Below are 13,864 nucleotides of genomic sequence, written 5' to 3'. Positions count from 1 at the left end.
AGGGAAGGCTCCTTGAATACCAGCTTGTGAGGACAACACAATAATAAACTATGGCAAGCCTATTTATCTAGCGTAAGTAGGATTTCCAGGTGGCACTAGTGGTAAAGAATCCACCTGCCAAAACAGGAGATGGGTTCGATCCCTGGGTCAGGAAGATCACCTGGAGGATCACATGGCAATCCACTCCAGTATTCTTGCCTGAACAATCTCATGGACAGAAGAGCCTGGCAGGCTACAGTCCATAGGGTTGCAAAGAGTCAGGCACAACTGAGGCAACTTAGCACACACACAGTATTGAACGAAAGATGGACTGCAGTGGTGGAGTACTGCCCAGTCAGGAGTTTACGAATGCCCAGACAGAATTCTAACGCTGCTTTCAGTTGGTTAAGAATCATTAGCATCTCTTCAACTTTTCTGCAAAACACCAAAGGGGAAGAGAACACTGTTGGGGAGTTGACTTTGTCTCCTTTCCTTTACTGTCCCTTCTTCTGACCTTGGGAACTCAGAAAATAGAAAGAAGTGGGAGTGGGGCATGCCTCTGGCTCTAGACCTTATAGGGACATTCAAAGCTCTCGGAATGGTTTTGGTATTTAAAGTTAATAAAGAGCAGGCTAGAAAGGAGAGAGGTTTGTGAAACTCTATCAGGTATACTATTTTGAAGTTGAATGGGACTTTGAGCACTGCCAACTTGGTATACTTGTTCCTGTACTTCTCTAACTCAAGTTACACACAGACTTTGCTTTCTTTCTTTTTTTACCCCTTTGTTTTGTTTTTCTGGTTCCAGAAACACTAGCAATAAATAAGAGGGGAGGGCAAATCTAACATTAGCTTGTTGGTGCACTCATGTTTGACCTAAGATGAAAGAAGGCCTAGTAGATATTTCACCCCTAAACATGTAAAATTAGCAAGTTTTGCCCTTGCTTTTGCCTTTGAAAGCCACGCACTCAGTCTCTAAACAGGATACACCATTGTATTTGCTCAGTAAAACTCCCTCAACTTTAGGAGCATTTCCAAGAGTTGCACATAGTAAATATTTTTTAAAAAACATGTTATGCTCAAATTAATTCAATTTTACATAAAAAATAGCAGCTCTCATGTTATCACAGTCCTCAAGGGTAATGAAAATGTTGCCATTTGCAAAATGAAAAGAGATGTAAAAGTATTGACCTCTAAAATCTCAAATCTGGTTCAGCTTCTTCCTTTCATCCATTGAACTAATTTCTTTCTTCAGGACAAAACTCACTAGGCAATCCAGGTAAGGATGTTTTCCCAAAACAAATAGTGAATGGGAATAAAAGACAGGTTAAACCTCTAACTTAAAAACATCAACAGTTCTATGAAGATTTGCATTTTCACAAGATATTTGAGTCTTCAGAATTCTATGAGAGTACGAACTGTAAGCTCAATAAATGGCTGTTATTAGACAGGTGGGAATGACAGTCAATATTAATAATGGTCTTCAGTGAACTGAGAAATATCCAGATAGTCATTTTTATGGATTGATCAATATTTTAAACTTAGTTGTATGGGGCAGTCACAAGGATGAAATCTTACAGGTTTTCCATAACTATCACTAATACTTTACAGAATACTAATCTGTAAGATTCACCCAGAGGGGTGTATTAAAACTGAGAACTAACAGGGCAAAGGGACAGAGGCAGGGCCTTTTCACAAGGCAGAGAAGATAAACATTCCCAGACAATATGCCATGGTTGACAAGTGCTCACACAAATACTAAAGAGATATGAAAGAATCTTTGTTCATATAAACTTCTGGAAATGAGATAATATCACTTCACGGTTTAATCAAAATAACATCTGAGCTGGTTCAACGGCATGTTTATTGAGCACTTGCTAAGTGTCAAGAATAGTATGCAGCACTTTCCGGGCACGGTCTCCTTTCATTCTCACTGCGACTCCATGGCGTGCAGACTGCTTTTGCCCCTGTATGAGAGGTGAGGAACTTGAGGCTTAGAGAGCTTAATAATTTGCCCTGAGTCACAGAACTAGTAAAGGACAGACCTTACATCCAAAGCCAACTCTGTTGGGCTGCAGCGTCCATGTTCTTAAACCTCTGTATCCCTGATGAGACTGGTCTCTGGTGGACATATCAGGAGCAGATTGGTCATGACAGGACAGTAATATAATCATGGCCAGTAAAATGGTTTGATTGCACATGTCCTTTTCTTTGTTGCTGTTGGGGTTGTTTTCTAAATTTGAACTTTGTCAAGATTTTATTCATTTATTTGGAGAAGGCAATGGCACCCTACTCCAGTACTCTTGCCTGGAAAATCCCATGGATGGAGGAGCCTGGTAGGCTGCAGTCCATGGGGTCCCTAAGAGTTGGACACGACTGAGCGACTTCACTTTGAATTTTCACTTTCATGCATTGGAGGAGGAAATGGCAACCCACTTCAGTGTTCTTGCCTAGAGAATCCCAGGGATGGGGGAGCCTGGTGGCCTGCCGTCTACGGGGTTACAATTCATTTTTGGTTGTGCTGGGTTTTCGTTGCTGCATATGAACTTTCTCTAGTGGCAGGAAGCAGGGGGCTATTCTCTTAATTGCACTGCATGTGTTTCTCATTGCAGTGTCTTCTCTTGTTGCTGAGAACAGGCTCCAGAGTGGGGCTCAGCAGTTGCGGCTCACGGGCTGTTAACCCATGGCATGTCGAATCTTCCCAGACAGGGGATCGAACTCATGTCTCCTACACTGTCAGGCAGATTCTTAATCACCGGACCACCACGGAAGTCCTGCACATGTCCTTTTCTTTGGACCATTTTTCTTTCCTCTTTTTCCCTTTCCAGTCACCATAAATCTATTAGAATGGTGTCTGAAAAGCTATGTCCTAGGCATCCTCTTTTCTCAAGAAGTTCACAACTGATAGGAGAATAGAGAAACTTAAACCTCAATTATAATTCCGTGAGATGAATACTATATGCCAGTGCTATGGTCATAAATTTAAGTCCTTAGAAAATAAAAGATCTTGAATTTTTCTTGTCGATTTCAGTTTTACTTATGCTTCAAGGTTACAGGTTATTCTGGCTAATAGAGAAATGGCGTTGGGAGAGGTTTCATGCAATCTTAACTTTTAAAATGTTAAGCAAAAGCTTAATGAAAGCCTTATTTTCCAAATACTTTCAAGGGCATTTTCCTAGAATCAGGTAAATGAGAGCAAGCAAATGACCTACTTACAGCAAAAAATGCTCCAGGTTATAAAGGATGGGAAGCCAAGTGCATCCTGGAAACCACAGCATCTGGTCTTGTTTTATGCTTCATCTATCAATCTGCTGTTACAGGAATTGAGAATTAATGTTTCAACTAGTTTCCTCTCTTTTGGCTAATGAATTCATATCTTTGTTATTCTTACCCAAGCCCTCCCTTCTCTTTGCCCATTAAAAAAAAATTATATGGAAGGGCATTTAGGAAGGGCCCAAATAAATTCTAGGGAGTTTACCCTTTCATTTATGACTTAAAACTCTTGCTAATGAGGCTACAGTAAGGTTAGACACCTTCCCAACCAATTCCCTGGTTTGATCAATTCTGACCTTTCACATACAGTATCACTTGAACACAACTTAGTGACAGAACAACAATCACTTAAACAGTCTATTTTTAGTACTGTATTAAAGATAAACAACAAAATACTGCAAATTTTAAAAAAGTAAGTTCTAGAAAATATTTTCTGGTAGCATAAACTGTAAAAAAAAAAAAAAAGCATAATTGGAAGTAGTCCTTGACAAAAAGGATTATGAAGCAATGTAAGAATGTGGATTAGTGCTACCCTGATGATACGAGAAAATTACATAAACACTAATTTCTGTATATACTCATATACTCATTTTAACTTACATACAAAGTTTAAAAACATCAAAGCATGAAAGGTAGATTTACAATATTCTTTGAACTTTACTATTGAGTCTTTCGGCTCTCTGTGCTTTTCATAGAATGAAGCTACCAATTCATCTTTCCATTCCATACAATCTGCTCAAATTTTAATTTTCCATTATTTTTGCCTTGATATGCCCTCTTATTCTTTCTCCTAGAGTTTCAAGCACCCAGAATTAGTCTTTCTCAGTGCTTTCACGGCTTCAGATACAGCTTCATATTTTTGCTTTACTTTTCTTCCTCCACCCATTCTATTATTTAACTTGTCAAAGTAATAATCAAGATTATTATTTTCCAATGAAATATTTTTAAAAGAACCAAGGTTACCAAGTGACTCTTACACTGGCAGAACTACTGCTATATAATTTTATCTATTTCTTGAAGCTCTATTCTTTCTAAAAAAAAAATCACTGTCAAGTGAATCATTTCTAATGAGCAATGAATACAGTCATGTTTACCATGTTTATCCAATATCTCAGATTTATTTTTCTTTCCAAAGACTGTTTTATTCTGAATCTCATCATGAGGCTTCCTGGCCTTGATTTCTTAATGTATCCCAGCTAGCTTAATGGTTCAGTGAATCAAATACGCTTTTGGGTCTGAGACAAAAGAGATTTGCACAAAAATATATACAAAATTATCACTAATAATTTAATATATGAGTTTTATATGCTAAGAGTTTTTAAAAAATACTTTATATACTATATATAAGACTTTTATATACTAAGAGTTTTATATACTAAGAGTTTGTCAAGGTGTGGTCCCAAACTACCTATATCCAAATCATCTCAAATGCTTATTCAGAATACAAAGACTTAGACCAAAACCTAGAGCAGTTAAATAGGAGCCTTTTAAGACTGGGACCTGGGAATCTGCACTTTGCCAAGTTGTTCAAGTGAACAGACTCACAGTGAAATTCTACAGCTCCTAATCTAAGGAATCCCTTCCCCCTTCAAGGGTCTGCTGCTGCTGGTAAGTCGCGTCAGTTGTGTCCAACTCTATGCGACCCCATAGATGGCAGTCCAACAGGCTCCTCTGTCCTTGGGATTCTCAAGGCAAGAACACTGGAGTGGGTTGCCATTTCCTTCTCCAGTGCATGCAAGTGAAAAGTGAAAGTGAAGTTGCTCAGTTGTGTTCCACTCTTAGCGACCCCATGGACTGTAGCCTACTAGGCTCCTCCGTCCATGGGATTTTCCAGGCAAGAGTGCTTGAGTGGGTTGCCATTGCCTTCTCCAATGATGCAAGTGAAAAGTGAAAGTGAAGTTGCTCAGTCGTGTTCCACTCTTAGCGACCCCATGGACTGCAGCCCACCAGGCTCTCCTGTCCATGGATCTTCCAGGCAAGCGTGCTGGAGTGGGTGCCATCGCCTGCTCCACTTCAAGGGTCTAGTGCATTGATTTGCCTTGGCTGCAGAGCCTCCATCCAACCAACAAAAACAAAGGAAAATTCAGTTTCCTGGGGAGAGAACTGCCATTAACTGTCTTAAGAGGCAACAGTTTAAAAACAAACAATATCAGCTCTGCAGGCCAGAAGGGAGTAGCAGATTTACTTAAAGCAATGAAAGGGAAAAAGTTACAACTAAAATTACTCTATCCAGCCAGGATCTCACTCAGATTTGAAGGAGAAATCAAAAGCTTTTCAGAAAAGCAACAGTTAAGAGAATTCAGCACCACCAAATCAGCTATATAATAAACATCAAGGAACTGCTCTAGACAGGAAACACAAGAGAAGGAAAAGGTCTATAAAAACAAATCCAAAACAATAGGGTCATACATATCAATAATTACCTTAAATGTAAATGGATTAAATGCTCCAACCAAAAGATACAGATCTGCTGAATGGATACAAAAATAAGACCCTTAATATATGCTGTCTACAAGAGACACACTTCAGACCTAGGGACAAATACAGACTGAAAGTGAGGGGCTGGAAAAGATATTCCATGCAAATGGAAGTCAAAAGAAAGCAAGAGCAGCAATATCATGTCAGATAAAATAGACTTTAAAATAAAGAGCATTACAAGAGACAAGGGCACTACACAATGATCAAAGGATCAATCTAAGAAGCAGATATAACAATTATATATATATATATGCACCCAACATAGGAGCATCTCAATACAGAAGGCAAATGCTAAAGGGGAAGTCAACAGTAACACAATAATAGTGGGGGACTTTAACACTCTACTCACTCCAACAGACAGATCAACCAGATAGAAAATTAATAAGGAAACACAAGCATTAAATCATCCAATGGACAAGTTGGACCTAATTGATATCTACAGGGCATTTCATACAAAAACAGTAGATTTTACTTTTTTATCAGTGCACATGGAACATTCTCCAGCACAGATCACATCTGGGGTCACAGATCAAGCCTTGATAAATTTTAAAAAATTGAAATCATTTCATATATCTTCTGACCACAACAATGTAAGACTAGATATCACTACAGGGGAAAAAACTATTAAAAAAAAAAAACAAACACATGAAGGCTAAACAATATGTTTCTGAATAACCAAGAGACCACTGAAGACATCAAAGAGGAAATAAAAATATACCTCAAATATACCTAGAAATAAATGACAATGAAAATATGACAGCTCAAAACCTATGGGATGCGAGCTAAGAGGGAAGTTTATAGCAACACAAGCCTACCTCAACAAACAAGAGAAACATCACATATACAACCTAACCTTACACGTAAAGCAACTAGAAAAAGAACAAAAATCCCCCAAAGTTAATAGATGCAAAGAAATCATAGAGATCATAGAAGAAATAAGTGAAAAAGAAATGAAGGAGATAATAGCAAAGATAAATAAAACTAAAGGCTGTTTCTTTGAGAAGATACACAAAATTGACAAAACATCAGCCAGACTTATCAAGAACAAATGGAGAAGACTCAATCAATAAAATTAAAAAGGAAAAGTTACAATAGATGATGCAGAAATACAAAGGATCATGAGACTACTACCAGCAAGTATATGCCAATAAAATGGACAACCTGGAAGAAATGGAGAAATTCTTAGAAAAGTATAACTTTTCAAAACTAAAACAAAGAAATAGAAAATATTAATAACTAATCACAAAAGATAAAAATAAACAAAAACTTTTTGCAGTAAATTTAATAACTATTTTTAATATCTTGATTCTGACAATCACAGAGGGAAGACTCAGAAGGTCTACCAAAAATCTGTTGTTATAATTTCCTGATTAATATTACACATAGTGAATTATTTATTGAGCCCCTACTGAGGGCCAAATATGGTGCTTTGTGCTGCCAGGGATTATATAAAGCTATCCTGGGATGAAAAGCATATGTTCACTCAGCTCTATTCTGGAAGAATATAGCTGATTTAGTGATTGCTGGAAATGAATGTGCATGGTTTAAGGGAAGGCAGTAATTTGATGTCTTAGGTCCCAGACATAGAAGGCTTCCTAAGGATTTGCTAAATGAAAATCAGATCCAAAAAAGGAGAGATGTAGGTACTCAGTTTATAGTAAGACCACTGGAAAAAGGCATGAGCAGCAATATTTATTTGGGGCATGTAGACTCTTGACACTTCCCAGGTGGCTCAGTGGTAATCCGCCTGTGATGCAGGAGACCGGGGTTCGATCCCTGGGTTGGGAAGATCCCCTGGAGAAGGGAATGGCAACCCACTCCAGTATTCTTGCCTGGGGAAACCCATGGACAGAGAAGCCTGGCAGGCTACAGTCCAGGGGTTCGCAAAGAACTGGACTCAACTGAAGCGACTAGAGTCTTTACAGTCAGCCTTAATTAACTTATCCAACAATTACCTTTCCTGTGCAACCGTACCCCAGATATTAAGCAGATGACTTGAGTCTAGATGCAGCCACACTGATACCTCCACCTGGTTCTAGATTTCATTTAGATGTCCCTAGTAGGGTGACCAGCTCCTCATGGTTTGCTTGAGACTTTCCCTGTATTTCCAGCATTTAAAGTTCTATGTCCTAGAAAACCCCCTTAATGTCAGACAAACTGGGTAGGCTGGTTATCCTGGTTATTAAAGCAAGGCAAGTGGGGGTCTTAGTTGACCCAGTTTCATTCACTGGATGATGGAAATCTATCACCACCTTGAATGTCTCAGCTCATTTTCCTCACCAATGGGTATGATTATCCTCACGGGCCACAAAACCTAAAGTTCTTTCCTTCGATAACGTCTACCTTTTAGCTCTGTCAAGGAACTCTCCTATGAGCATCCCAAGCAATGACTCACACTGAGGATAATCCCAGGGATCCAGTGGAGAATCTCTTCCAAGACTGCTGAACACATGGCTTGTGTTTTTTGGTAACTATTATCCTGGTCTCATAACCAATTCTGTAGTTCTCCGAGTCTTATTACCCTCTCTAAATAATCAGTCTAGCACTTCCGAACTCAGCTTCATATCTTTTTTTAAAGAATTTATTTATGGTTGTAAACAAAAATACATGCAAAAAGGCATCGATGTAAAGCATGGACCACTTACAGTATTAGATTCTAAGGCCCCCACTGATTCATCAATAAATTCAATCATAGTTTTAAAATATTCATTATATTCCTGTCATCCCTTCGTTACTCTTTAAAGTCTTAATTAAGATTTCATCATGCCATGGTCTTACCTCGTTCACCTTGATTTTAAAATTTAACTGATATTAAATTACTACTTCAAAGAGAGAATGTAAAGTGTAGGATTTGAATCAGATCTAGGTCCCAATGAAATTTTGTCAGTCATTAGGTGCATGAACTTAGGAAAGTTTATCTAAGCTTTAAAATATGCTCATCTATAAATAATAAATAAAATAATGGCTATTTTAGAGGATTGAGGATTTTGAGGAATTTAGGTTATGGGTGTGAAGCATAGAAATCTCTCTCTCTGAGTTCAGTCCTTTCGGATTCTTTGCGACCCCTTGGACTGTAGCCTTCCAGAGGCTCCCATAGAAACATATTGCCTGACAATATGCCTGCCAATAAGTAGACATTCAGTAAATTGTAGCTATTATCCTCACAATATCACAAGCTTGCATTCACTAGATTCAACAATCAGGCTGTTGAATTTTAGCCATCAAGGATGCTGTCTAGAGAGGCACAAACTGCCTTCCAAGGAGGTTAGTAAGAGGAACTGTTCCATTCCTTCTTAGTCTCAACACCTCAGTCTGAAGGAAGTGATGCTGGTATACCTGGGGACCAGTGTCTAAAGTCCTCTCGCCCCCTGTAGTCTGTGTTCTGGAGGAGCCGGCTTTCAGATTTGCTCCCTGGGGGACCTTTTTTCACCACGTCTCATTCTGGAAAGGGGAAGGGGAAAAGAAAAAGGGAAGTCACCGAAATGCAAAACCTGTTACAGATGCCCTATTTAGTCCCTGCTATCAGGCCTGCCCGGGTAGGCTACAGAATCCTTTCGCAGCAAGATTTTAAGGCGCCACCCCCAGGTGTTTGTCTGCGCAGACGAGGGGGAGGTGGGTGAGCTCACCCTAAAACTGAAAGACAGATGGTGAGGGGTGGGGGTTGGCCATGCGCGTTAGAGCTTTGGCTAAAGGACAGAACAGCAGCGTGTGGGTTTGCACCGGGGCTTGGGAGCCAGCGGGACGGTGAAGGGCCGAGGTAAGGGTCAAGTAGAAGTCGAAAAAGAACTTCTTTGAATACTCAGAATACTGAGCATTTCTTTGCACTCTCAAGAAGGCTCCCGGATTTGTCAGTGTTGCGACAGGAGCTGTGAGCAGGGCAGGGACTTTACGTGACAAGCGCCTGCCCCAGTTCTATCTCTGATACTCAACTAAACTCAGAGGTTCGCTTCAGCGGACAGCAGGTTACACATCTGGTAAGGGACCTCGCACCCGCCGAATCCCCCCACCACTTCTATAAGCCGGAAACACGCCCCCTCAAGCATTCGGCACGGCGGCGCATGCTCCGTCCGAGGGGGCGGACCGCTACTCCGGCCGGAAGTGTTCTTTCCCAGGCGGCGTTTCCTTCCTGTGCAAGGCTGGTAAGGGCTCCTGCGGCCGCTGTTTCAACCCAGGAGGTGAGTAGCGGGTTCCCGCGGGGCTTCGTAGGCCGGGCGATGGGTCCCGCTGAGCTCCTTCAGGGACCTGCGCGGAGCTGGGACGCCAATCTCGGGTCGCCTCGCCGTCCTTTCACGCCCCACCTCATTGTCGCCCCTCTGCTTCCCGCAGCCCTTCCTATCCACCGGATTAACCTCCAAGGGCATCCCGGGCTTCGCATTGGCTCCCGGCCCGGCCTAGGCCCTTAAGTCTCCGTTAGCGCTGCCCCCAAGACGTAGGCCCTTTCCAGGGAATCTCTAGGCAGCCTGGTCGCTGCGGTGGCTTGAGGATCGTTCCGGGCGACCTCAGAACTGGGGTCCTAGGGAAAGGCGGCCAGAACGAACCGGGTCTGATTGTCGCACAGGCACCTAGTGCAAAAGTGGAGGTGGTTCTTCAGGCCTGGGCACGCTTTCGCGGAAGATGGTGCTGTTAATAATCCGTCCTGTATGTGAATGTTGGCAGGCTTTCTTTGTCACAGGCAGTGTTCATAGGGCCTTGATGTCTGCGAAATTGGGACTTCTGGGGTTGAGAAAAACTTTGTAAAACACTGCAGTGAATTAGAGAAATGCTGTAGCATGAATACTCTTGTACCTTAACCTGCCAGTAAACTGCTTATTGAGGAGGTGGTACGATTTTTAAGTTTACTACCCTGAAATGGAGAATTCTTTATAATGAAGCTATATGTTGTTATATTTGCCTAACAAATAACTCTGAATTACGGTGTTTTTCCATATATCTTAGTTGTACATGGCATCATCCGTGTTTATGTGTATATTTGTGTATTGATCCTATTGTTCATACAGAATTGAAATACAGCCCATAGTGTTGTACGCATGTGCAACTTTTATTATATATTCTGCTGTAATGGTATTGTTACATTGCAGGCATATCAGTGTCATATGAATGTTAGATGAGTGTATAATCAAATACACAGTTGAAACCTACAAGTAGAAGTTTCACTTTCATTTCAGGATTTTGAGGTCACTTTAGAAGAAGGATCCCTTTAAGAAGTGACTAGGTCCAGAGTACTCTATTGCAGTTAATAGTTTAATTATAGGAAAATATATGGTTAGCAAAGGCTTTGTCTTGGTTTTTCTGATTGATAGGTTTAAAAATTGTTACCTCGTTGACTGGGGTATACTGATAGTAGTCCTAGTTCATGTATTTCAGTGACCATCCAGTAGATGGCAGTTTTATCACTGCTAACTCAAACTTTTGAGAACATTTTATTTGAATATCGCTAGAAGGCGAAGGAGAAAGCAATGGCACCCCACTCCAGTACTCTTGCCTGCAAAATCCCGTGGGCGGAGGAGCCTGGTGGGTTGCAGTCCATGGGGTCGCTAGGAGTCCAACACAACTGAGCGATTTCACTTTCACTTTTCACTTTCATGCATTGGAGAAGGAAATGGCAACCCACTCTAGTATTCTTGCCTGGAGAATCCCAGAGACTGGGGAGCCTGGTGGGCTGCCGTCTATGGGGTCATACAGAGCCAGACACGACTGAAGTGACTTAGCATCAGCAGCAGCAGTTTAAGCTAATAAATCTTAATTTTGCCTGTTGTTTTATTTTCATTTGTGAATAATGCTCCCACATAATGATATCCCATGTTCCAACTGAATTTTCAAATTTACTGTGTTGGAATAAAGACTAGGGAAGACAGTTTTTCCACTTACTATAAGAAGGAGTGTATTGTTAACCCATTTTAGAAATCCATGCTGATGATAGAAAGCACACTTTGATTTGTTTCATAAGAGATTTTAACTATATGGCTTCTCTTTAGCTTCTTTTTGTTGTTGTTGTTGGAGAGGGGGTTGATTATTCTAGCTTAGTTTTTAATAAGATAATAATGGACTGTGCATTCCTGGAGTAAAGTAATTGTGTCTTAGCTATTATTGTATACTCAAAATACAGTAGGTAATATATACACATGCTTGATAAGTGCTTTATTGTATGAATTGAGTCATTTAATATCCCTAGGCCAAAATGTCTTTATCCAAAATAAAGGTTTTTCAGTTATTTAATTTAAACCCAGTTGTTAAGTTTAAATTAAATAATGTCTTGTTGTGAAGTGAATGTCTCCTAGTGATGCAGAAGGTTGGAATCCTTGAGTTTTTTTTTTTGGAAATTGTTCAGTAGTCTGACACCAATTCTGTTGGAATGACTGAAGAAAATCTTTAACTAAATAGTACTAGTGAGAATAGAAACAATAATTCTAGAGCTGGAATGACCGTAAATTAGCCTATGAAGAACCCAGTTTTCACCTGTTGTTCTGAGTACAGATTTTGGATTATTCCTTTTCACACGAATGCAAAATATACATTCCCCACCCCCCCAAATCACATAGTACTCAGCACACGCCTTGTGGAGAGAGTATAATGGCGTTATTTGAAGCCAAGATTCTCTCTCAAAACGTGATAGTCACATCATCCCTAAAGCTTATTTTATTGGATGGTCATTGCCTTTGACATAAGTGTGCATGCCTCCTGTAGGCCAAGCTGTGGTTGATGTAACTGCTTAGGTATATGTGTAAAAATAGGCATGTTGCCTCCTTTTTTCCTCTTTATCTTGGGTGAGAGCTGTATTTTTGTGGCTCAAATATTTTGAAGATTCTGCTTGTTTCTTACATAGCTAGGTTGTTGGAAATAGTGAGATGGCTCCAACAATTTCATCTCACTTGTGAATTGAGAAATGGCATGTATAAATTTTAGCAGGCTTTGGAAACCTTTAAAAGTAAGTATGAGGGAACAATAAGTCAGTTCACAGTTTGAATTTTACTCAGAAATTACCTCGTATACCATTACATTAGTAAAGTATTTCATTGTTTGGCTGCCTTTTTTCAGTTGTGTAAGTATTATAGTCATTATTTATCTAGACTCCCTGAAATAGTTACTTAAAAGTTCTTTAAAAGAGTAAATACTTTAAGACATTTACTGCATTTTTCAATAGAATTATTCTGTGCTTAAAATTATATGAACTTTTAGGAAAGTTTCTTTAAAAATTTAATAAATAAGCTTGTTTGCAAGAGGAGCTTAAAATGTGTTTGTTTACTTAACATTTAAAAATCCATTTCTCCTTAACTAAAACACTTACAAGGTAGGTAATGTTGGCTTTGACTAAAAGTCAGTTTTTCTTGTTTAGTTTATGCTACCTATCAGTCTCCCAATTTTAATGAATCTAGTTGTTATCTACTGACATTTCTATTTGTTTTTTAAGGTTAACAATCAAGATGGTACATGCTGAAACCTTTTCTCGTCCCTTGAGTCGGAATGAAGTTGTTGGTTTAATTTTCCGTTTGACAATATTTGGTGCAGTAACATACTTTACAATTAAATGGATGGTAGATGCAATTGATCCAACCAGAAAGCAAAAAGTAGAAGCCCAGAAACAGGTATGATTGAAATGTTTGAGGATCATTTTTCTTGTAGCTAACAAATACTTTTTCATAAAACTAAGGATATAGTAGAATTATAAATTAATGACAAATTCTATAAGACCCATGTGGATATGTTTTTATATAATATTTAATTTCATTATTCCTAAAAAGGTATTTTTTGTTAAATCCTTTTCAACTGTGTAGGCAACTTAGGAGAAAAAGTGAAGAATAAAAATATTACAGTATTTTTAATGAATATCCTACTTAGAATAATTTTTCAGCTTATAAATGAAGGGATCTAGGTAAAATTTTTCAACACACTAAACAAAATATTTTATCTTCAGTAACGGTATACATTTTACTTTGTGTGACATGTGAAATGTTCCTGTTTTGTAAATAAGTTCATTTGTATCATATTTTAGATGCCGCATATAAGTGATATCATATGATATTTGTCTTTCTCTGTTTGATTTATTTCACTTACTACCATAATCTCTGGGTCCATCCATGTTGCTGCAAATGGCATTATTTCATTTTTCTTTATGGCTGAGTAGTATTCCATTGTTAAT

The 13,864-nt window shown here is 39.2% G+C and overlaps 1 protein-coding gene and 1 long non-coding RNA gene across 4 annotated transcripts in view; one reads left to right on the top strand and one right to left on the bottom strand.

The window, feature by feature from the left end:
- LOC105604214 (uncharacterized) overlaps positions 1–9,796 on the bottom strand; it is a 35,212-nt gene extending 25,416 nt beyond the window's left edge. Inside the window, exons 1-4 of one of the 2 annotated variants that reach the window (XR_001023627.5) lie at positions 9,658–9,796; positions 9,064–9,168; positions 3,193–3,287; positions 1,828–1,943 (exon numbers count right to left, since the gene is read on the bottom strand). This is a non-coding gene — a long non-coding RNA (uncharacterized LOC105604214). Of the gene's footprint in view, positions 1–1,827; positions 1,944–3,192; positions 3,288–9,063; positions 9,169–9,657 lie in introns of those variants that run through there. The other variant, XR_009598093.1, reaches the window with a different exon arrangement.
- Positions 9,797–9,855: 59 nt separating this feature from the next.
- Positions 9,856–13,864, top strand: part of ATAD1 (ATPase family AAA domain containing 1) — a 39,824-nt gene continuing 35,815 nt past the window's right edge. The window contains exons 1-2 of one of the 2 annotated variants that reach the window (XM_004020011.4): positions 9,856–9,902; positions 13,136–13,310. In XM_004020011.4, the coding sequence (XP_004020060.1) occupies positions 13,149–13,310 (162 nt within the window). In that variant the 5' untranslated portion in view covers positions 9,856–9,902; positions 13,136–13,148. Of the gene's footprint in view, positions 10,366–13,135; positions 13,311–13,864 lie in introns of both variants that reach the window. The other variant, XM_042238675.1, reaches the window with a different exon arrangement.

Source organism: Ovis aries, chromosome 22 (genome assembly GCF_016772045.2).
Source record: "Ovis aries strain OAR_USU_Benz2616 breed Rambouillet chromosome 22, ARS-UI_Ramb_v3.0, whole genome shotgun sequence".
Taxonomy (NCBI): Eukaryota; Metazoa; Chordata; class Mammalia; order Artiodactyla; family Bovidae; genus Ovis; species Ovis aries.
This window is presented reverse-complemented; position numbering and strand designations above follow the sequence as displayed.